This window comes from Cinclus cinclus, chromosome 6 (genome assembly GCF_963662255.1).
Source record: "Cinclus cinclus chromosome 6, bCinCin1.1, whole genome shotgun sequence".
NCBI lineage: Eukaryota > Metazoa > Chordata > Aves > Passeriformes > Cinclidae > Cinclus > Cinclus cinclus.
Window position 1 is genome coordinate 41,397,598 of NC_085051.1, and position 24,289 is coordinate 41,421,886.

Genomic DNA, 24,289 nt, shown 5'->3' on the forward strand with positions numbered 1-24,289 from the left:
TGTGCAAGGCAGGAAAATAAAAGAGCTAAAATGCTGTCAGGTTAATAATAAATTGTGCATACATGTGGCACATTTCATCAAAATATTCCTAAGCATCTCACAACTACTGATAAATCAGTCAGCTTTCACATCACTCTGCCGCACTGTGAACTGCATGCTATCTCCATTTAACTGATGGCAAAACTGAGAGGCAAGCAGAATGGGAATTATTGAAGGGTATCAAGTCAGAAGCTGCCTGAGGTGAAATTGGAATCCTGAATGCTAAATCCTAAGTATTAAACAATGTAATAGTTTATCTAGTTTTATCCAAGTGTGCTAGAAAAGCCACAAAATACTGTGGTTTACATTGAGTGTGAAGCTAATACCATAGCATTGGATTTTAGGAACTCTTGTAAAATTTCAGTTGAAATTCAAAGAAATAGCTATTTTTATCCTTTTTGTTGGATTGGATTGTCCATAGCCAAGAATTTCTGGCTTTGGGGCTGTTGTCTCACAACTCAGTCTGCTGAAACCACCTTGAATCAGCTTGTTCTGTATCATGTGCCAGTAGGCAGCACTGCTTGGGCTATGCTTTATGGATTCCCCTGTTCAGTGTTTTTTTTAGAGTCAGTAGTGAGGAAAAATAGACTTGTAGCAATAAAAGTTTTATCTGGTTTTTCCTATCTGTGGTTTATGTGTGCTTCAATAAAACTTTTCAAGACAGGATCCAGTTCCTCTAGATGTTTCCAGTAAAAGAAAAGCTTATGATTTTACTTAAAATACCAAAAAGAAAGAGTAATTTCAAATATTTGAATACTTTACTGGACATACGCTTGAATGGAAGGTGATAGGAGAAAATGTATTGTGGTTTTACATTTCCCTTCCCTTCTTGAATTTGAATTTCTTCAAACCTGCAAAGGTTAGGCTCTCGTGTAACCTTTGGTTTCTGTCCAGCCTTTGTTGTCCCTAGAAACAGTAAGTTCTACTGGGAACTTTGTTCCAGAGTGGAGTGGCTCCAATGAACCACTGAAGGCAGAACTCTGTTGTGCTGGACTTCAGCTGAAGTAGAACTGTTTGTATAGAAGGTTGTTCATACGTGATGGAGAAAAGAAGAGCCCTACCACTAGGGGCTACATCTACACATTTTTTTAAATGCCTCCAAGTGGAGGTGACTCAACTACTTTCCTGTGCAGCCTCTTCCAATGCTTGGCTGCCCTTTCTCCAACCTGAACGTCCTCTGGCACAGCTTGAGACTGTCCTCTCATCCTATCAATTGTTACTTGAGAGAAGAGGCCAGTCCTTCCCTAGGCCAAATCTACTTTCAGGTAATAGTAGATAGGGATGAGGTCTCACCTGAGCTTCTTCATCTATAGGCTTTTTCTCTTCCCCACTCCCTCAGCTGCTTCTCCTAAAACTTACTCTCCAGACCCTTCCCCAGCTCTGTTCTCTGCAACCAGGTGCTCCAGCACCTCTGTGTCTTTCTGAGTGGTCCAGACCTGAACACAGGACTCAAGTTGTGACCTCAACAGTGTTGAGTACAGGGGGACAATCCCTGCCCTGGTCCTGCTGGCCACACTATTTCTGATAGAGGCCAGGATATCACTGGCCTTGGTCACCTAGGCACACCCTGGCTCATGTTCAGCTGCTATTGACCAGCACCCCCAGGTCCTTTTCTGCTGGGCTGCTTTCTAATCACTCTTCCCCTATGTGATCCAGATGCAGGGTTGTTGTGATCCAAATGCAGGACCTGACACTTGGCCTTGTTGAACCTCATGCCATTCATTGGCCTCAGCCCAGATTCCCCTGCAGATCCTTCCTGCCCTCCAGCAGATCAACACCCCTACCAAACTTGGTGTCTTCTGCAAAGTAAGGCTGCACTTGATCCCCTCATCATCCAGATCATTGATACTTAACAGAACTAGTCCCAGTACAGAGCTTGGTGAACCCCACTTGTGGCTGGCCACCTGGATCTAACTCCACTCACTCCCACTCTTGGGGCTTGGCTATCTAGTTTTTTTACCCAGCAAAGGGTATACCTGTCCAAGACATGAGCAGAGAGAAAGTTCCATGGAAAAATAGATTCCTGAAAAGACCTTTTCTTTTTTTAGCTTTATTCTCTTTGAGCAGCTTAAATATTTTTAAGAGTTCTTCTGTATTTGTTTCCCCAAAATCTCTTCTTTAGACACTAAAAATGGTTCCAGTATGCCCCACTTCTAGTGTTACCCTTGAAAATAAAGAACAATTACCCAAGTGACCAGCAAGTTCAGGGTGGAATGAAGATGGTGGCAGATGGGGTTTGATGACATTGTACTTACTGTGAAAACAATAACATAATGAGAAAACATGAGTACATGCTCTTTAGCCCAAAAGCACTCTCTTCTTTTCTATCTAGTTGTGATAAACTACTATACAGCAGATACTCTATTTTACTGCATAGCATACAGGAGTATGAGTTGGACTTTTCTGCTTGGGGTAACTAACAGTTCTGACTGGCATTTGTTATGGAAGCTGTTTAAATTAAATTATTTGAAGCTGTAAGCACCATGTATGAATTAGTTTAGTGCAGTGCACAACAGTTTAAGTGTTGGTGCTGTGAAGAACCACATCAGTGGAATTCCTTTATGTCTGTAATAAAACTTATCATCAGAACTAGGCCAGAAGGAAACAGATCTAAACTAACAGGCAATCCCAAGATCAGGAGTGACATTTGTTGGTAGCGCTGTCAAACTGGATCTCGGGATACTCACACAAAAGCGAGTGGCCAGTCCAGACTCAGATGTATTTGTAGAGCTATTATCTCCATGATGGATGCTTGGCAAGTGATGCGCAGACCTGTGACTATGTGGATCTTTTCCTTAAATCTTTCTGGCAGTCTTTTCTAAGCCAAATCACACCTAAATATCAACATTCCAGCTGTTCCTTTCTCAGAGAAGAAGTGTGAGCTGACTTTTGTATGAGCAGCTTATGGTTTTGCTGCTTTTCACAGCTTTTTCTCCAGCCCAGTTGTCCTATTCATGCTTGTCCCTGGCTCTGTTTTCCTTATCACTCTAGTGGGAGAAGGAAGGAAGGAAGGAAGGAAGGAAGGAAGGAGTGAAGGAAGGAGTGAAGGAAGGAGTGAAGGAGTAAGTGCTCTTACTTTGGCATTGATCGTGTTTCTTCTAGCCCCCAACCCTAAAGTGGGAGATGGAGGAGGCTGATTTCAGAGAGGGGAGGTGCAGTGAGAGAGATGACAGCTGATGTGAGGAGAAAGCAGAACTGTCAAGATGATCATGGCTAGCAGGAGAAGAGCCTCCTGGTTGTGACTGGCCAGGCTGGCTTTTGCATACTGGCCCTGGGAGGCAAAGCTGTCTTTTCTGAGGCAAAGCTACAGGAGGCTGGGGGTTGAGCTTTGCAACTGGAGAAAAAGAAGCGAGTCAGCAAGGGAAAATCCGGTCCTTCTGTGTGGTTGTAGCAGGAAAGCTGTCCAAGCATGGAAAACTGATCAGCTTTCACGACACACAGTTGGAAGAAGAAGCTGTACTTCCATGCTTGCGTTCTAGTATTTGTCTTCAGCTAGGTGAAATGTCCACATCTTTGAGGATCTCTTCCATGAACATAATTTAAATCTCCCTCCTTTTGATATCTGATTCCCTTGCTGGATTTTTCCACCTTATACTAGAGACACACTCTTCACACCTTCCTAGGCCTTGTCAAATGTATTCCAAGAACCTTGCCACATAAAAGAAGAATGCAGTGATGCATCAATCTTCTTTTTTCCTACAGCAGTCCTTTTTTTTTTTTAATCTCATTTCTCTGCTCTTGGCTTTGAGGTGTGAAATCTTCTAGGTCTTCATATGTCAGTATGGATCCTGTTTGGCCTACACATTCCTCATAAATGAAATTAGAAGTGATGTAGGAACTTTGGGTCTCCCTTTCCTTTAACAGGATGATGTAAAGGTAGTGTGACTTTCTTTCGTCTCCTTCCAGGCGTTGGGACAGAGAACTAGATAATGGAATATTGCTAATACTCTCAAACTAAACTAATTTCTGAGAAAATACTCATCTCTCTTTATCTCCTTAGACCATCTGTCTGAACTGACTCCTCCTGACCCCTCTGGATTCAAAGCCCTGCCAGTTTTAAGAGTTGTGTATTTTCCAGGGTTGATCATTATAGGGGATGAACACAACAGGTTTCTCTTCTGTGTGTGGGAATTTCAGAAAAGAGCAGATGCCTGACTTGTCATTCTCCACAAAACTGTGTAAATTGCAAGATATGAGGTAAAAGCTCCATCTGCTGGAGCAGTTTTTGAAGGTCCTGTTGGAGACAAGCTCTGGCCTCCTGCTCCTAAATGAAGTGGCTTCATTCAGTGCCTAGTGTAGCAGACAGGAAAGCAAAGACTGATGTGGAAACTATAGTAGGCAGAGAACAGCCAGGGTTGATGTCACTCATGGGCTGACACAGCAACACCAAGGCTGTCCTGATCATCATTGGTAGTGGAGCCAATTTCTGTATTTTCTAAGATGATTGCAAAGGTCCTGCCTCACACCTTGACAGAAATGGCCTGAAGTTGGCCAGTACCCAGCAAACCAATGATACTCTATATGCCATGAGGCTGTGCACTGCTGAGTGATCTGGAGTTAGTAAGAAGGTGGTGTTCATTGCATTTGAGACAATGGAAAATGTCTTTCCCTACTGGTATGGAGAAAGACTGTGAAGAGTAAAATCTAGTGAGAAAGCAGTACTAATGCTCACTTGAGATTTCAGAGCTGTAATTCAGAGCTGAGCTGAATGTTCTGAAATATCAGAAGGCCCAACTTGTCCTTTCTAGGGTTTTGCATTTTATCACTGAATTGCAGTGAGTGCAGTTCTCAGGTCAGTAGATTTATCTTTCTTCCCAACCTGAAGTTCAGTGAGATATTGGAGGATAAGTGTTGTCTTCTTCCCTGATAATACAGCCCCCACACATTATTCACCTGCAAATTTGCAGTGGTGATTAGGAGTATTTCCAGAGTTCAGTGAATAAATTTTTGGAAACAGACTCATTCTCTTTTGTAAATTCATTATGGCTGTAGCTACTTGACCAGTTTAATCTTTTATATCTTTTTCTCTATTCTTTTTCAGAGTGTCACTCCTAAGAAAGCTTGCCCCAATAGAAGTGGGCATTGCTTTCTTTGTGAGTGATTCAAAAGACTGGATAGGATTGAAGAAGTGGCTTTTGCTCATACTCATGCCAAATAATAATGGAGGTTGTTTCCCTCTTCTGGGTCTGAATGAACCCAGCAAATGCATATGTACTGTCTTCTTTCTGAGGTGCAGACTGGTGAAGTGGGTCCTTATTCTCTGACCTCACCAAGCTTTTTTACCTTACTCTTCATGTTATTGTAAAGTGTTCATCAAGCATTCAACATTTGGAGTAGAAGAGTGTTCCACTTCCCTGGTAGATAGAAGCTACAACAGTTTATCTTTCACTCATAACAACCAGTTAAGTTCATGGACATTATGGCTGACTGGCAATATCCTCCTCTTGGATAGTTTCTTTTACTGTATGGTTTAAATTGGATCATGCTGGTGAGAAGGAATTGCTTCTCAAATGATGGTGTGCAGAACTGATGCTAGTTCACCTCTGGCCTTCCAGAACATTACCGAGGTCAATATATTCTGTCTAGGCACCATATAGCAATGAGTTCACATGTTTTTAACTCCTAATCCTGGAGAAAAAGAATATTCCTTTTGTTCTCACTGCAGTGACAGTGGTCATGAGTATCCCAGGGCAGTATTATACATAGATAGCTTGAGCTATCTGCAGAGGTGAGTGGTGTGCTCTAGGAAGGAGATGATGCTATATAGTAATATCCTGGATTAGAAAGTCATCAGGGCTGGTCTACACAGTGTTTCTGCTTCTTTTATAGGGCTGTGTTGTGGCATGGCTGATAAGCAAGATATCCAAAAAATGCTACATGATATGAACAGCCAGGAAGATGCACTCAGTTGCTTCCTCACTGGGAAATCATCAGGATCTGGATCAAATAGGAATCTTGTTGCTCTAAACCTCCAAGCTGGCAACCTTCCTCACCAGACTTTTGAGACCCAGCAGCTGGTGGCTGCTGAAAAAAAGTCTTAATAAATCTCCTGTACATTTTGCTAATACAAATATTCCATGACTGACTTGTTACAAGGGAAGATACTGAATGCTTCATCTGCTTCTCTATGTATTGCCTGTGCTAGGTTTCTATTAGGTGCCCTAATTTTGCAACTGTGTAGTTTTCTATTACTTCCTGATGTATGCTGCCTAATATCCAGAGTTGGGTGGTACAAGGCAATGATTTATCCGACCATCTTTTACCAAATGATGGTGTTTGGATTGTAATACTGGTCTAGATGTCTAAATATCCCCCCCCCCCCCCCCACTTCTTCTTTCTTGCATGTTTTATGAATGTGTACCAGGTTTTATCAGCTCTCCTTAAATGTATGTCCTGTTTTGCATATCCAGGCTCACTTCACCAGCTATTGCAAGGTCTTTCTTGCTTGAATACAGAAAAAACCTGACTAGTTAAAATTCTGAGCAATTTGTTCTACTTTGACCTTGGGCAGTCAGAATAGATGGTCATGAATGTCCCTTCGAACTTCAACTGATATTTTAATTTTGTGATCTCAAAAGCCCATGTTAGTACCTGTTTCTGCATCATGTTGTGAGGTGACAATACAGAATAATCAGATTTTTTAATCTTGTTAAACATTATTTCTTTGAAAACCCATCTAGATCAGATGCCATTTCAGGAATACTGTCCTCCAATCACTCCTTGATGTAGCTGAAATACTTTCTTCTACCATCCTGGAAGGCTACTGCTTTCCAGCAATTCCTTGTGGGATCCATACTGACATATTCCTGAAGAAGAGAGAAGAGCTATTACCCTTTTAGTAATTAGAAGGCACAGAAAAGAAGGTACCATCCCTCTTCCAAATCCCTCAGCAACAGTGCTTATGACTATCACTGAAATCCAAAGATGAATTGCATCTCTGTTCCCTAATTGCTATTGTTTTATTTCAGGGCAGTGTCTTCCTAGTGAAGGAAGTTTTTATTAGCTCTGTAACTGTGGAACTGATTACTCACCTGGCAGTGAATGAGGCTCTGTAAGATGTAATCAGAGTAAGCTGAATGGCTTTCCCTGGCTCATGCTGCAGTTAGAAACCCTGAATTACTCAGGGAATAAAAAGGGGCTGTGCTTCTCTTTGACCTCATCAGACATGGAGGTACAAATGCTCTGGAACAGCCATCAGTATGCTGCAGCTTCTAGCACCTTCCTTTTCCGTGCTTTTAGTGCATGAATACATAGAACTGGATCCTGGCTGTTGAGTAATTACAGTTCCTGGATGAGAGGTACTGGCTTTTACTCATACAACAAGCATCTGGTGAAATTTTCTGCAAAGGGATGACATTTAGAAATAAGAGACTAAATTGCATTCTTTCTGTGCTTGAGACCCAGATGAGGTATCAGTGCTAGTGTTTGACTCTGTGTTTGGCAGCCTTCTTGGTGGGAAGGGAGTTGTGCTCTCACGGTTTATACAGTGCTCAACACATTTGTGTACTGTTGGAAGCCAGTTATTGATGGTGGATTTTCTGGATTCAGCAATCAGCCAGGAGTTGAATTGAGGGGTCTATTCATCTGCTTCCACTTAGGTTATGGAAAGGCTGCTAGCTGGGAATAGCTTTGAATGTTTATTGACTTACAGTGGATTTGAACTGGTGGCTTGGAGGCTTCATACTGTTCAGCAGTGTCTTTTGTATGAAAAATCTGAGATAATGAGTATGGAAGCTATTTGTTGCATAAATTCTTTCACAGATTTATAAAGGGCTAAGATTTTAAACCATGATGTTTTTCTGTACCAATAATATGTACACCTTTTACCTATACCTTCTCTGTCTTCTGTTTTTCTGGATATGAGCTTATGTGTATTATGTTAACACATTAATTGAAAGAAAAAACAAACCAATTTTTTCCTCCATTTGAATGCTGTTAATTTTAGGGGCCTGGGCCTAGTCCATTCAATGAAGAGAGACATCTGCTGAATTCAGTGGGTATGAGGTCCTGTGATTATGCACTTGGGCCTGCATCTGCATAGATTCTGCTGCAAGTCTACATTTAGACAATCACACAAGAAAATTTAGCATTTTGAAAGATGGAGAATGCAGCTGTTTCCCGTCATTATATTTCACATTTACTGAAGTCAGCAGTTACTCTTTTTCAAGCAGTGCCTTTCAACAATAAACAAGGCAAATGCTTCCAATAGAACCTCCTGCTGACTTCTGTTTAATTTAAATATATATATTGCAGCAGCAAATACAGCAATAACATGGAATATAAAACCCATTAACACATACTCTAAAAATTGTATGTAAGTGTAGAAAGAAGAGGAAAAGAAGATGTATTTCTTTTGATTACTCATTGCTGTATTTAGGATGATTCTTGTATGTTGGAGGAGCATGCAGTATATATATTTTTATGTGTAATAAATGGAGTTCTCATTTTTCAGGCACACTGGAATTCTCTCCTAATTGGAGTTGGAGTGAGTGAATCAATAATTGATACTTACACCAAATCCAGAAGCATGCTTAGAGCATTATAAATAGCAAGTAAATTCAAGAGAATGGTCTTTATTTTCAGATCAGTAGACAATTCCGGGAGATGAGTGTTTAAAACAGGAGACTGTGAGTGGTTCCTTGGTGAAGAGACCTACTGAAGCACAAATCTTAGCACCTGATTTAGCACCAGGTGGCTAACCGGAACTGTGCCAGTTTTTTTTTGAGGAGTCTCTCCCTTAGTGCTGGGGACCAGCTTTGTGAGAGAGAGACAGTGTGCAGGGATTTTTCTGGAACTAAATAAGAAGGCTGAAAAACAAATGGTGAAATAAAATAGAAATTGTAATAAGATATAATACAAAGAAGAATACAGGTAGTGAGTAAATTTTGTCTCTTCAGAGTCTTGGAGTCCTGCTTTTATGCTCCATCAAATGGACCTTGGCTGCCATCCACCTTGAATGGATTTTCCTCCATTTCAGCAAACGGAATCACTTATCTTTTCCTGATGGGTTAGGGTATTATTTCTGTTCTAACATCCCATAACACAGGTTGCCACAGGGCACTCCAGCAGGCTCTTGCAGTGACTGCTGCTGCTGTTGTATGGGCTTCTGAAGGCTGAATGGGCTTTCTAAAGTAGGCTGGGCAGGAATTAGCAGTGCTGACGGTGAGAGTCAGGTGGGTTTGAAGAAGGGATCCCCTTCTCCCTCCACGCTTGCTTGACTAGGCTAGTCACAGCGTTCTGTGGCTTCAGCTCCACCTTTTCAGATTACTCTGAGAGGAATACTAACATCCTTTAATAACTCTGTCAGACATATCAAGGGATTTGTTTTATTAATTCCAAGACTGGGTACAGCAAATAGATTATAACTTGGGCCATTTCATAAGCTTAACAAACCTTTCTCTGCTTACTTATAATTTCCCCCCCTCACCCCAAATCTCCTTGGGTTAACTCCTTTTTTCTGTTCTTTGTGTTACTTTTTATTGAATATTCTCATTGATGTATATGTCATAGGAAATATGCGCAAAGTTCATTTCCATCTGTCATTTTTTAGATGATAAGAAAGGAATAGAGGCAGCACAATTTACAATGGATTTGGCAGTGGTAAATGTCTTTTGTAGCTGTCAGGGTGATGTTCTGAGAACAGGACAAAGATGAAAATCCTTAGCATGTGTGCAGGTTCTTCCTCAAGAGAACAGGAGAGTACCTCTCCTCCTGTGGCACATGGTGGGTAATGCCTGGGTTTCCAGTCTCTGTGTCAGCCTTGCAGGTGATGTGGATAAGGGTGAAACACCATGGGCCTGGTTTCAGTGCATTGAGCAGATTGCAGACTGCCAGCAATGAAACTAGTATTAGGTTCTTGGGTCATCTGGCTAGTTCACTTTTTAGTGTAAGTTTACAAGACTGCTCAAGAATAGGTTAATTTTCATGGTGGTCATCTTAGCAAAATTCACTGATGTGCATTGGTATCATCAAGCTCTTGGCTGTTTTTATGTCCTGCTAACCTTCAGGCAGTATTGCCTTTGCTGGATCTGAGAGGTCAGAGAGTAAGTAGCTATGTTGGTAAATCCAGGGAAGGCATTCCTGACAGTGAGGGTATTTCATTTAGGGACATTCATCCAATTTCCGTCCTTTCCTGATGCCTAAATCAATTAAAACAAGAAGAGCATTGGAGAGAAACTGACTCCTGTATCCCTGAGATCTCTTGTGTGCCACCTCCAGCTTACAAGAGTAAGTCTTGCTATGACACGATGTAGCCACTGAAATGTCACATTAATTGATTTAGTTCTTGTTCAAGTCAAGAGAAAATTTGGCTTGTAATGGAAAGGTAGTTTCAATTGTAATTAAAACATGAGGAAGCAACTGCCCATGGGAATGTTGCAGTTTTTGAAAGGTTTTTGAAAGGTTTTTCAAATTGTGTGAGACTTTTCACCATGAACAGAAATCTGAATGAGGATAGGAGTTTCTAGCTGTAAGTGTGTGTATGGAAGCAGATACAGAGATGCCTGGGCAATGATGTAGAAGTGTGGCGTAGAAGTATGTCTGCATGCTTTTAGAAGGCCATAGGTTCTGTTCTTGTTTCATCCAAGCTGGGAATTAAAGAGGAACCATCTTCCTCTCTTTACCTAAGAAAATTGAAAAACAGCTTTCTTTGTGACCATGCCACCACTCCTAATATACGAATGCTTTACAAATTGTGGTCCCAAATATTGTAGCTAAAGGCTACACTTAGGTGGAAAATTGTTGTAATTTCCAGTATGTAACACAATGAACCATATGGTGACTTCTGCTGTTTGCATGGAACATTGAATGACAAATGGTAGTGCTTGTGGAGGAGACAGTGTACTGTGTGTGCCTGACTTGGGCACATGCCATCAAGAATGTCCATGTTATTCTCCAACATACTTCATTCTATGGACACAGGGGCAATAGCTTGTTCTTGGCCCAAGCATTTCAAGTGAATTCTAAGGCAGATAAATGTTCTTTATAGGACTGCAGGCATGATACTACTAAACAGAAAGAGAAGGGGCCTGGATCTGCACCAGCCTCTGGTTAGGTACAAGAACTGCCAGAGCAGTAGGGGATGATCTTAGTCTGACTTGTTCAAATGCACTCTGCATTTCCTACTCATAAACTTGTCAGTCTGTGTTTCTGATGAGAATAATAGCTTTGTTCTTATGTAAGTTTTGGTCAGATTGGTACTTAGGTGAGGAAAGGACTTTTGATGGGTTTAGACCTGTGCTAAAACATACTAGTTATACAAATGGCCTGGCCCAACTAATTCCAAGATAAACTTCAAAACTGGTCTTGATGTGGATAACTTTGGTGCCTTTTTCACTATAGGTGAGAAACACAGCTGCCCTCTGCAGAGGGTGTTGATGGACCAGCACTCTTCAGTTTAGAAAAGAAGTGGCTAAAGCAGGAGGTGAAGTAGATATTTATAATCAGGATTGCTGTGGTGATGCTGAATAGAGAATGCTTATTCATGTATTTTAAAAAGCAACAGTTTGGGGATGCCCAGTTGCAGGTTTTAAATGAATAAAGAAAACCAGTTTTACACTGCATCAGTTTTGGTTCCAGAAGAGACCTGACAAATGCAAGGAGGGAGAAGTCCTTCAAGGAGTGAGATCAGCATTTTGATTGTGATGCAGCCTCCACCAGTCTCATTGTTGGAAATTGTTGATAATGGTACTGTGATTTTTCTTAGTTCCTTTGATTCTTCCCTGAGTACCTGTGCATGGCTGCTGTCAGAGCCTTGACTTTGGTGTCTGCCCTGCTCCATTACTGAAACTGCTGGCTTATGATGCCTGGCAGATGCTACTCATGGGATGCCTGGCTAGAGTGTGTTTTGAATTAGAGTAATAAAATCACAGAAAATGGGATTGAAAAAGGTCACGAGGGCCAACTAGTCTTTCCAAGACAAGAGCAGGTGAATCTGAAAAATTAATGTGAAATACTTGTGTCATCTTTTCTTAATAATCTTCAATGCTTTCGGCAAGCTCTCAGAGCAGTCCAGAGCCTCACTATCTTGTTCCTACCAATTTTTTCTGACATTAAGCTAAAACTTCTCTTTCATCATAAGTTTTTTTTCCTTATCCTATCTATGGTGAATATGAGGGATGCTTTTTTTTCTGCTTCCATCTGCCCTTGAGAAGTTATACCATTATGTATTTTTGTGTTCTCCACAAAACTGGGAACATAACTGGCTGAATGTAGATGCATGAGGGTGTTGTGCAAAATAGCAGGGAGCAAATCCTCTATTTTGTGCAGTGCCCAGAAACCTAGGATGAAACATAAAGAAGTTTACTCTTGGGAGTACTCAGGCACTCTATCTAGGCTGCCTAAGTAAAGATCAACAGATTGTTTGGAGGGCACTGAGTAACTAAATTCCAGTTAGATTTTTGCTAGTAGTGGGCTACAGAACTGACTATTGACTTTTCCCCCAACAATGTAGGCCGGGCCCTGAGGAATATACACGAGCATATTTGTTAGGATGTGTGGGAGATGATGGTACTTTCACTGAAAGCTGTGAAATCAGCAAAGCAACTTTATCTAAGAATAGTAATGAATGAGAGTTAATTAGAGGGATTATTAGGAATTAGTTTCTCTAAGATTTTTTTTCTTACTGCAGTTAAATAACTCTGTGCATTGGTTGCTGAAAGCAACAAGCATACTTAATCAACCTATACCATGTTGATATGGAAGCCTTTTTCTATATGGCCACACAACAGCAGCAAAATCATAGTGGTTTGCAAATGTCTCCCCAGCTAGCTCGAGCACTTGCTCTGCCTGACTATCTTGGTTGCCTGAGAGGACAAAACTTTGCCCCTTAAGGTAAAGGGTCAAATTTGCTTAGTAGAAAAAGGCTCCACTCAAATTTCCTATGCTTTAGAAGGTGACATACTCGGGTATAAGTTGGTCGACCTCACATTTGGCCCCATGGGGAGAGTAGGCTGCCCACAGCGTTAATGTACGCAGTACAGAGAAAAGGATGGGCAGCCTCAAATCACTGTAATTCAGATACAGTTTGAAACCAGATAAGTTTTGAAATCAAATCCCTTCACCTCATTTAAATCATGAGTGGTTTAAAGCCACACAGCACTTTTAGTAGAATCAGCGAAGTTTCATTCTGCCTCTTTAAGTAATTCTTGTTGTTCTAACTCTGACGTGCTAAACTGCTGTATGGCTTCCTATAAGCTGTTAAACATCTGTCTCTTTCACTTCAGAGCTGGCTGCTTTTCAGTACTGGATGAATGAGTCCTATATTCACAGCTAATAAGTGCTTTGGGATCCCAAGTATTAGCTGTGCAAAGGCACAGTACCACAAATGTGTGCAATTCTATGCAATGTATCAAGTGAATAGTATTCCCAGGAGACTGGCAGCCTAAGAGATCCCATAGGACAAAGAACACAGAGAAATGTAATTGATTGTAATGAACTTGTTTGTATATGTGTCACCACTTATCTCTACTGAATAAAATCAGAAGTGTTCAACACTCCATTAACACAAATTACAGGGTCCTATTCTTCTGGAGTGAGACAATAAGGCCTACACCTGCTAGTACTGTGAAGTTCTTCATGATCCCAGTGTGTTGCTCAGTGACAGACATCACAGGCTGGAGTGGTCTTGGATTTGTTTCAGTATCCTAAACATTTAGTAAATTAAGCATTTAGCAAATTAATCCCATTGGAATCATTGGTAGGACACCAGGGATGCATTTTACTACCATTATAGAACAAAAGATGTGAAGTAAATATGAAGGATTAAAATTGTGACACTCCTAAAGTAATTTTCAAGTCTTTTATGGATTCAATGAAGCCAAGATTTTAACTTGGTTAACCATAAATAACCATAAATCTTTGAAGTGTCTGTGTCCAGCGTGAGCACTGTATCCAGGGATGTGCTAATGCTTGGAGTTGATCTCATTATTGAGCCCAACTTTACCCAAGTAAATTGTTGTTATAAGATGTTTATACAATGGAAATGCTATTTATTTTTGGGTTGCTGTAACCTTCCTTGATGGTTTTCAACTGCTGTGTACTGAAGAGAAAGAAGAAGAATCTGTTGGAGGTGAAGTAGGACCTTGTGTTAACAGACCAGATCAGGATAGAATGAAACCACTTGCCAGATCAGCATATGAAATTAACACTTTGTTTGATGAAGAATCAAATTGGTGAAGAATTTGCTTTTGCCTGTTTGAGGTGTTTCCAGCTGAATCAAAATGCAGCTCTTCATATTGTTAAAATGTTCCATCAGAGCTCAGTTAAGAGGTAATCAGCCAGTTCTGAATCACCAACATCTCTTACTACCACACTTCAGGAGTTCAGGCTGGCTCGTCATGTAGCTTTTGAATCGTTTCACTGACTGCCATATCAATCTACGCTCGGAAGAGTTGACATACACACACACACACACACACACATATATATATATATATGTCAGATTTCCCAACCAGTCATGCTTCCGTCAGTGAAATTCTACCCATGTCCATTTTCTGCATTTGAAGAATGATGAGAGCCAAATCTACTTTAGAAAAGCTTTTTTAGGAGTCAATATCTGAATAATCCTCAGAATATGGTAACTTTTGTGTCTAAAAGCTGGATTTCCTCTCATTTGGGAGTGGGTCTCCTATGACAAAAAAATGCCTCTAAATTTTATGGCTTTTGCCCTTTTCCTCACTCCGGTTTCTGCATGCTCCCCAGTCCTCTCTGTACAATGCTGTTCAGAGTGAGAGTAACAAGAGAATGCTGGAGGGCGATGCTGGAGAACTTTAGTGCCGTTCACTTCCAAGTGTTTCCACTTAGCCTAGGATGCTTCTGCCTGGCAGCTTGTTTGTGACTTGTGAATTCAGTCAGTAGCTCACAGTTTAGCTGGCAGAAGACAGGTGTCCACTGCACATCAAAGTGGGGGACAAGACTGAATGGATTGCAGAGATGGAAGTGAAAGTTGGTCTCTTCAAGGCAGCGTGATAAGTACTGGTAGGGCTTATGCCTTCAGAACGTTGGTATTGTTCTTGTCTTGCAGCTGGAGAGAGAAGTGTGCTATCATGATACCCCCCTTCTTTTGCTAAACTTTGTGTTAAAAAATGTTAGAGTGAAAAATACCTCCGACGTTTCCTGTACAAGCATGGAAATTATCTGAGCTATAATATCGTTTGCTTTGTTCCCGCTGCTCCCCTTCATCCTCCTCCTTCCTTTGCACCCCACCCAGATAGATGGCTGGGGCTGCACCAGACAAAGGCAGCAGCCCTGCTGATCCCTCATTCAACAAAGCTATTATCATCGAAGAACAAAAGCAAACACTGCTGGCTTGTGGCTCAGCCCTTTACAAAGGAGCAATAAATGGACTCTTGTGTACAGAATAAAGCAAGCTCTGCCTTGTCTTGCATTAAGAGGCCGACCTTTCTGTGTTTGAACTACTCTGAGCTGAAGGAAGTAGAGAAACCTCCATCTACGTGGCCGTAAGTCCCATGGTCACTGAATTTTTTTGTTGGCCATAGGTTCTCTGTGCTCCCTCTTTAACTGGAATGCTCAACCTCCTCAGTTCCTGTGGCAGGGAGGAGGTCTGTGTAGGTAGAGGAAGGTAGTGCTAATGGAAGAAGAAGAGAGTGGGGACATGTTTTAAACAGTCCTATTGTAAACAAACCAGAAAACCAAAGAGAATTTGAAAGAACATCTCATATGACAGGGTCTGAAGGAGTGTCATCTCAGGTCCCCCGGTCTGGTCTTGCTAGCTATATGCCTTCTCTGTCATTTACCTTTCTTGAGGCATTAGATGTCTCATTGTGGAGCTACCAGCCATATGGTGTGGTGGGTCCCTTTTGTCAATATCTGCAGCCACAGTTTGAATTGTGAACCAAAGTGGAGTAACATTCCACACTGCGAAAGTGTGACGGTGTTTACCATGGGGACTCATATTTGATATTAGAAAATGATTTTTTCACAGTGGTGTTCAGGCACTGGAACAGGCTTCCCAGGGAAGTGGTCACAAAACCAAGCCTGACAGACCTCAAGAAACGTTTGGATAAAGCTCTCAGGCACATGGTGTGGTTCTTGGGGATGGTGCTGTGCAGGGCCAGGAGCTGGTGATCCCTGTGGGTCGCTTATTACCCAGACTATTCTGGGCTTTGTGATTCTGTGGCTTGCATGGCAGTTTCACTTCAGCACTTGTATGCCACAGTGCTATTTATTGTAGGGTCTTTGTGAGGACTGCCGGGTTATATGTAATTTTTTTGTCTTTGCAAATAAATCAGTGCTTTCTCTTGTTTTAAACTCAGAAAATAAGTAGCTTCACGATTTGGAAATCAGCATTTGCCAGCAGATACCACATGGGGGTGTGTCTGCAATACAAGAAACTTCTGCATTTAGTATGGGAAGTAAAACTAATGACCTGGGCTGCCATGTAGTTAAGTACTGTGAAAGTGTCACAGAAATGCAAACAGTGACTTTAGTGATGCAACTAGTGTATTCCAAAGTCCTGTTGGGTGGAAACTTTGCAATAAAAGATACAGCAAAAAAAGCTAAATCAGTCAGGATGGGGGATGCCTGCTCTTGGGGACATTGGCACAAAAAAATGTCAGGTAAAAAGAAATCCCCTTGCTGTTACTTGCCATTGAGAAACTGAATTTTTGAGATGCTTATGTTAGCTCTTAGCACTTCATTTCCCTTTTTAACAGCTTCATGACCTGTTTAATTTTCACACAGTTAAGTAAGTATTATTTCAAGCAGTGTATCAGTTACAGCCCACTGCCTCTTCTCTTACTTGCTTAATGTGTTTATCCCTTGCTAAGCCTTGGCTAGCTGTTTCCTCTGCCCTTTCTATCTGCTGATAGTTTTTATTTCCCAACCATTCCACAGATTTTCTGATGGAGCAGACATACCCTGGTGACGCTGTTCCAGGCCCCCATTGGTAGCCTGCATTGCAGTGGTGCCTGCTCCATTGTCAAGTGTGCAGGGAGGCTGAGAGGACAACATGGGTTGAGAACTTTTTACCCACTTAGAATAGAATTTCAAGTGGATGCTGGATTATCAGAAACATTTGCAGTACTTTATGGTAGTCACTTCTACTCTTCTGAGATAAGTGATCATCTCTAACTGCCACTGATTTTTCCCAAGCAGCACATCAACTCAAGACTGCTCCTAGCAGTGGTCTTGTAAATTTTTTGTCATCGTGTTCACATTCTGGAGTGGTGTTTAAGGCTTTGCTCCTTCCTTCTGCCCCTGCCATCACCTTTTTTTGCTCTCCATCCTCAGTGCATGCATTGCTACCTGACACTTGTTTTCTTTTCCTACCTAAAAGTAATTACTTTCAGGTAAACTTTCAGTGCTTTGTGTCATTCTAGGACTGCAAACCAAGACACTGGTTCTTAGATGCAATTATGGGCTAAAAGAGGAAAGGCAGAAAATAATCCCCATCAGACCTGCCATATACGTTTAGCACAAGCTATGGAACTTAAATGAATTGATGCAACAGTCCCTCCCCTCTTTGTGCATTGTTTTATTTGGGTTACCTCCTTAGGAAAGGACAGCTGGATATATGTATCATGTTCTACAGAGACTTTTCCTCTAATAGTTTTGGAGCCATTACAAAGTGATAAGCAAAAAGCAGCATGCATGGGACTCACTCACTGCTGCATTGTGAATGTCTCAGGAGAACAAGTGGCACCAGTTTCACAAGAGCACAGTGGGTTTGGACAGGAAGGTGGAACACTGATGGAAATTGGAGGACACACTGGAAGAAGGAGAATATAGCCTTAGACCTTAGTGTGAAGCCAATGCACTCAGTATGTCATGCTCCTAGATTTCTGGCAGAAATAGTCTGGGATCTATAGTCCAAATCATTAATATATTTCTTTGGAGTCTTACTGGAAAGGTGAGAACTCCACCAGCCCAACTTCTGGATAAGAGTACAAGCTCCCAGGGGAGAATGCTCTCTATGGACCTGGCCTCCCTGTTTCCTCAAGCAAATTGGTGTTTTTTGTTTTTTTTTTTTTTTTTCCTGAGGGCTGCCTTGTAAGGAAAATATTGATCTAATCCTATGACATTTCAGGGAATTCTGCCTCTTGGTTTTATGATAAGTTTAGCTATTCAGAGCAAGACTAAACTTGGGATGACTGAAAAAGGTTATGAGAGGCATTTTTTGGAAGTACTTTCTTTGGGATTATGGGCTCTGCTCAAAACAGACAGTACATTCAAATATATGCCTTCTCTGTTATCAATACTGTGAATTACAGTGTCTTGCTCCTCCCTTTTTAAAGGACTTATTTATTTTGAGATTTATGTGATTGATTCCGAAAAGTGGTCTTATGCCACAGAAAGGAGAAGTACCAAATGTCATTAGTTTTCTGAATTTAGCATCTTGTGAAAGAAAATATGTGGGATGTGCAGAGCTCTGGAACACTCCTTCTTCCCCACCTCTACTACTGTCTGCAATGAAGGATGTTTTTTGGAAAATTATGGACAGAAAGAATGAAAAGGAATGGGCTCTCTTCTAGACTTTGGGACTATGTTGTATGTCTTACACCATAAATTCACATGGCCCCTTATAAAAGGGGAGCAGGTTCTTTTCTATTTTTCTGGAAACTTGCTTGAATTTATGTGCTATAGAAGCCTTCTGCAGGCAGGTTGTTTTTTGTTTCCCTCTTTTGCATTTGTGTGCGTGAAAAACATAGACTATTTTAACTAATTCTTACAGGAACTGATATGGCTTGGTTCTATCTGATTCCAGGAACTCTCTCTCCGGACAGATATGATGGTGGATTCACTTTTACATGCACAGTGGAGAGGGAGCCAGTGCCTCCTCCCTTGCATGGCGGCGTGCTTGGATGCAGATGGGTGGCCTTCAAACAAACCTAATTACTTCTGGTTTTGCATGAAATTGATTTCCATGCAAGGATGCTGAGTTGCTGTGTGCATCTCTAATGGCTTTTTTTTCTCTTCTCTTTCTTTCTCTTTCTTTTCTCCCTTCTGCTTGCCATGAACACACCTCGACAGATGTCAGTCATATGCCAGGTAAGTGTAACTTTTGCTGAACTGAAAGGCTATTCATTAAGGAATGGTGGTAAGTTACCAAGGCAGGTCTCATCTTGCTTCCTACTGGATGTCATGAGGTGTGGATTGCACAGTCTTTGCTGAAAGAGGGCCTTCATAGTAGCAAAGGTCACAAACTTCCCTCTTCAGAGACTGCATTGTATTGGTCAGTTAAAGGGATGTTTTCTGAATGAAAGTTACATTAAAAATGGTTGCTTGTATTTTGCTACTTGAACCTGGCATTGAAAACTGCATTGTATGCAATTTATTTCTGTTACATCTATGTGTAGTCTGGCATAAAAATCTAGTTTAATAATTTTCTTTCGCCTACTGCAGTTTACTCCATTTGCTACTCCCACTGATAACATGTTAAATTTCAGTTCTACTAACAAAGGGGTTTTTGTTGTTGTTTTCCTTTGTTTTTATAAAGCAGTCAGTATCTTTGTGGCTGAATCTGAATGTATGATCTTATTTAGGTATCAAAATTTTATTCCCACCAGGGCACAAGTGATTATTTAAAAGGAAAAATGAATGTGTGTTTCACGTGCTTGTTTATATGTGGAGTTCTTCCACAGCAGTGTATGTTACCACAGAGAACTCCAAACCTCCCTCCTCAGATTGCTGTCTCATTTCTCAGGATCAGGGTCCCCCAACTTCAGCTACAAGTGTTAGATGCAGTATGCTGCTTTACTCTAGTCCACATTCTGTTACCAGTACACCTTTAGAAACAAATTTTTACTTCACACTTGGGTAGTTCCACCTACTTTATCATTATGTGAAATGGAAACGAGAGCCCAAGAAAGCACCCTTCGTTGCCCTGGCTGGAGTGGGATAATGGACAAGTCAAAGCTCTTTTCCTTCTCAGCATTCTCCATATCTTTTGCTAAACCTAATCTGGAACAAGTTATCTGGAATGTGTTCTCTGTTCAATTTGCTTCTTTGCTACACATGGATAATCAGATCTTGTGCATCACTCTGAAGAGTTGCAGGGAGGGCCCATCACTTGGGTATTTTCCTGGCATATTTAGCCTTTTGGCTTCTCTCATCAGCCACATTTTTGTTCTGCTGAGAACTTTTACATTCTGTGTGCATCTCAACTGACAGCAGTGGGAATGGAAGTGGTTGAATGGCAAATGTCGCCTGGCACACTTCGGAAAGAAAGGCTCTGTTAACTTTGACATGCAATATTTTAATTTATCAATGAGGCCAAAACTGTACCATTTCTGCCCCAGTGTGAGGTGCCCAGGAAGTTATTTCCTTGGCAGGAATCTAACAAGACATATGCCAAAGGCTTTAAGTCACAAGTCTCTCCTCAACACCCTGAAGATGTTGATGTGTGTGGATGGGAAGGAGGATGAGTGAATTGGGGAAGCATGGCCTTGCTATGTTCTACCAGTAGGACACATGATATTACACCAGTCATGAGCAATGCCTCAAGTAACATCAGGGACATCTCCTGGTGCACAGGAGCTGATGGCATTACAGGTAGGAGCCCAAGCGTAGGTGGCACATCTAGTTCAGGACTCTGTTGCTGTTAGTGTGGGCACCATGGAGTGGTCCATCCTTTTACTCTCTGACTGTGCTCTTCTGCCCTACTGCCCTGTTATTCTCATGATTTACATGCTTGGATGTGCATTTTTTATTCTCCCCATTGCTCATACACATGTTCTTGTTTTCAGGACTGTTATGTGCTTTCTTGTGTGGATTTTTAGTCACATGTGGATTTCTAGAGACATGGCAATGCTTTTCCATGCGTTCTCTCAATCATTGGTATGTTTTCAGTCTCACAATTACCCACACCTCATTACAAGGCATTGTCACTTGTTTACTCCTAGGCTGTCTCATCCCTCTGCTCATCTCACCCTCAGGGGTGCACTGACACTGCTGTAGGATTGAGCAGTGACACGGACCTCCAGGGAGTTTGGTTCTACACTTCACTGCCAAACTGTGCAGACACTTTTTACCTGTTTGGCCATCCAGCTATCTGTATTGCAAGGACAGAGCCTCAGGCCCCTATCAAAATGGTTACTTTAACCATCTACTGTTTGAAAGACAAATTAGGGATTTTATGTGCTCATGGTAACTACCCACAGGCAGCAGAAGGGCTGTAAAGAGTCCATTGATTAAATAAGTATTCATTATTGTTGAATAGATTGGTTCAGACTAATTCCCCACTAAGAGGAGGTAGCTGTGAATAGGCTGGGGCTGGCAGCAGTGGGCACCACAGGATTCTGCCGGGTGCAGTTACTCCAAAGTGAAAAGAGGCTGTTTATTTTTAAAGTAAACAGGAATGTGTAGCGTAAGCCTTTCCTGGCTGTGAGGTCTCTGCTTGTGGAAAAGGGCACTCCAGCAACAGGGGCTCAACGTTATACTCTTTCCAAGAGCCAGCTTGATCCCATCTGGCTTATTCCACGTATAAAAGAAGTTTGTCAGATTTTAGCCCACCTTTCCTGCAAATAAATATATATAATTATAAAATAACAATGTCCCATTTTGAACAGTGTCCTGGAGTTGGGATTATTGCTGTCTGCACTCAGATGGGTCACCGATTTGCTGTGTCATATAGTGGAGAAATAGCTTCTTTCAATACTTCAGTTTTCCCTTTGGGGTTATAGCTACAGCCTCACCTCACCTTCACAACCTGGTTTGAGTGCTGGGGCTGAACATTATGGAGTTTAAGAGCCTTAGTACAGAGGTTAAGTGCCTGGCTGGGAAGTGGCATGTAGCACAGAGCAAAATGGACACCTCTGTCACTTCTGCATATTATCTGCTTCTTTCTTTGCATCTTCTGTTCTTTACCAGTGGTATAGATTCTGAAAGATAAGTAGTTGGAAAAAGACGGATAGATCAAAGAGAAAGTTATATGCTCCTGTCTCTTTTTTTTTTTTTTTTTTAAGTAGAAGAATGTATGCAGAAGAAATAACTAAATATGGTTCCCTTATATTATGGAGACTGTTAGTGATACCTGGGGAGAGGTGTGTCCAAGTTTAAATAATGCTTTTCCTATTCATCCCATACTTATTCCTGTTGTGGGAGAGATTTTTAAATGTTTATCGGGAGGAGGCTAAGAGATTAAGTTCTGGGCATTTGGCTGTCATCATTTTACTGCTGACTAGTGTTTGCATGTAACTGAATGGGCAAAATCCAGTAGACATTACCTAGGTAGTTCCCAGAGAAAAAATTGGTCCTTGTTTACCTGAAAAAATGTTTCACAAAGACACGGAGATTGTTGAAGGCATAAGCATATTAGCACATTTTTGATCCAGGTCTTTAATCTTTCAAATGCCATCTTTAAATGCTTTTTTCCCTCTTCATCTCAGGTCTGCATGTAATAGGGTCATTTAAACAGCACCTGTATGCTGCCTTCTGCTTCCTTAAAGAAAAACTCTGTTTTTGGGCCATGAAAATGATGGGCTTCAGCCCACCTGAAGTCTCCTGTTTGCAAAAAGTATGAGGTCAGAGTAGGAATCCATCTATGCCATATTGTCAGTGGCCCTCATTAGAAGTTTGAAGCCAGTATGTATGGGCTTAGGTTCTTCTTCATAGGTGCCACCATTATTTTGATTTTTTCATGCCCTTTGCACAGATACTGTCCCCTAATGCAGTTTTCTTACACTGGAATGTGAATGTTGTTCAGTTGCATACAAATCTATTTGTAAAAATATGGCAGTAGTAATCACTAGGGTAAGAGCAAGAATTCCTGTATTCCAGAAGTGTCTTTTTATGAAAGTAGATGCTTTGGAGGATGCTTAAGAAACTGTGATAGCATAGGTCTTCTCCCAATACCTTGGTTTCTAGTAATTACTTTTTAAGGACTTTCTGACTAGATGTTGCATCCAGATTGTGTTTTACAGCCACTGATGAACATTTTTTTTTTCTGGACATACCCAGTCTTTGTTTTTCTTAATCCACTTGTATTTTTTAACTCCACTGTATCCTGTGATAGCAAGTCCTTTTGTTTAGTCATTGAAATGTGGAAAGTACTTTATTCTAGTTGTTTCTACATCTGTTACTTGAGAATTTCATTCAGTGACTCCTATTTTTTGTTTCCCACAAATAAAGAAAAATATATTTCCTATTCACCTGCTCTGTCTCAATTGGAGTTTTATCTCAATTATGTGTTTTGTCAGAGATATCTTTTCTAAGCTGAAGAATTGTATTCCATGTCTAACAGTTCTTTTCCCAACTTTTGCACTGACTTGATCAGGTGCTCTGATATGCCGTGATACACGTTTTGTGGATCAGTCATAAAATGCATTTACTCTCAGGTCTTGCACATGCACTCTCTTGAGCATGTGGCTGTCTTTGTGAACACTTGCATGTTTGTTTTTGTTTTCAAACACCACCAGGTTTTTATCCCTAGAATGTCCCATGGAATGTCAGAATACTGTTTCTGCTGGGAGTGAAAGGAGATGGTATGGTTTTTCCACTATTGCTTCCACAGATGTTGGGGTAAACAACTTTCTCTTTGGTTTCTATCTCATGTTCTTATTCCTTTGATCACTCAAAGTAGATGTCATTTTCACCCTGACTCACTGCCCCTGATAATGACAAAACCTGTTGTGGAATTACATAGCAGAGGAAGGAAAGGGTATGGGAAAGAGGAGCTAGCACAGCTGTTGTGTGTAATTGGATTGGAAGTGGGCCTGAGGCTACAATAACAAAACTGCACTCCTGGCTGGGCTCACTGCTGGGGCCTGAGAGCAGCCCCTTGGCTGTCGTGCATGTCATGGTTGAATCAAACAGAATTGACCTCCCCAGCCTGTGCTACTGCTTTGCTGGGTTAGGAAAAGGAAAAGGCTCTGTGTACACCAGCAGCCAAGAAATCAGGTTACCCTCTTGGCAAAACTGACCTGTTTAGCGGGTAAAAGGTCTGAACTAGGCTGCAGAATGATTTTTCTTCTTTATCCATTCTTCACATCTTTCACGACAAGGGTTTTGCTGCTTCTTCTGAGTCCCATTGTTTGGAATGTCCTCTTTTTTGGTACCTGGAGATTCTTAGGGAATTTTTCTTGGGCTTTTGGTTTTAGAAAACCTCAAGAAACCTATTTTATGAAGAACACATGGAAGACAAAGAGCTTGTCAACTCTCTTCCCTAACAGAAAAGGGAACTGCTGGTAAAGCTGGGGTATGAGGCTCAGAGTAGAGAAAAGCCTATTTCTTAAGGAACTGCTGGTTTTAGGATATTCAGAAAGGAGGTGAAAACAACAGACTCCAGTACTCA

General features: G+C 41.3%; 1 protein-coding gene across 4 annotated transcripts in view; it reads left to right on the forward strand.

The window, feature by feature from the left end:
• Positions 1-24,289, forward strand: part of NRXN3 (neurexin 3) — a 900,390-nt gene that overhangs the window by 12,417 nt on the left and 863,684 nt on the right. For all 4 annotated transcript variants that reach the window (XM_062495263.1, XM_062495267.1, XM_062495265.1 and 1 more), the window contains exon 2: positions 19,030-19,047. In XM_062495263.1, the coding sequence (XP_062351247.1) occupies positions 19,030-19,047 (18 nt within the window). The remainder of the gene's footprint in view (positions 1-19,029; positions 19,048-24,289) is intronic.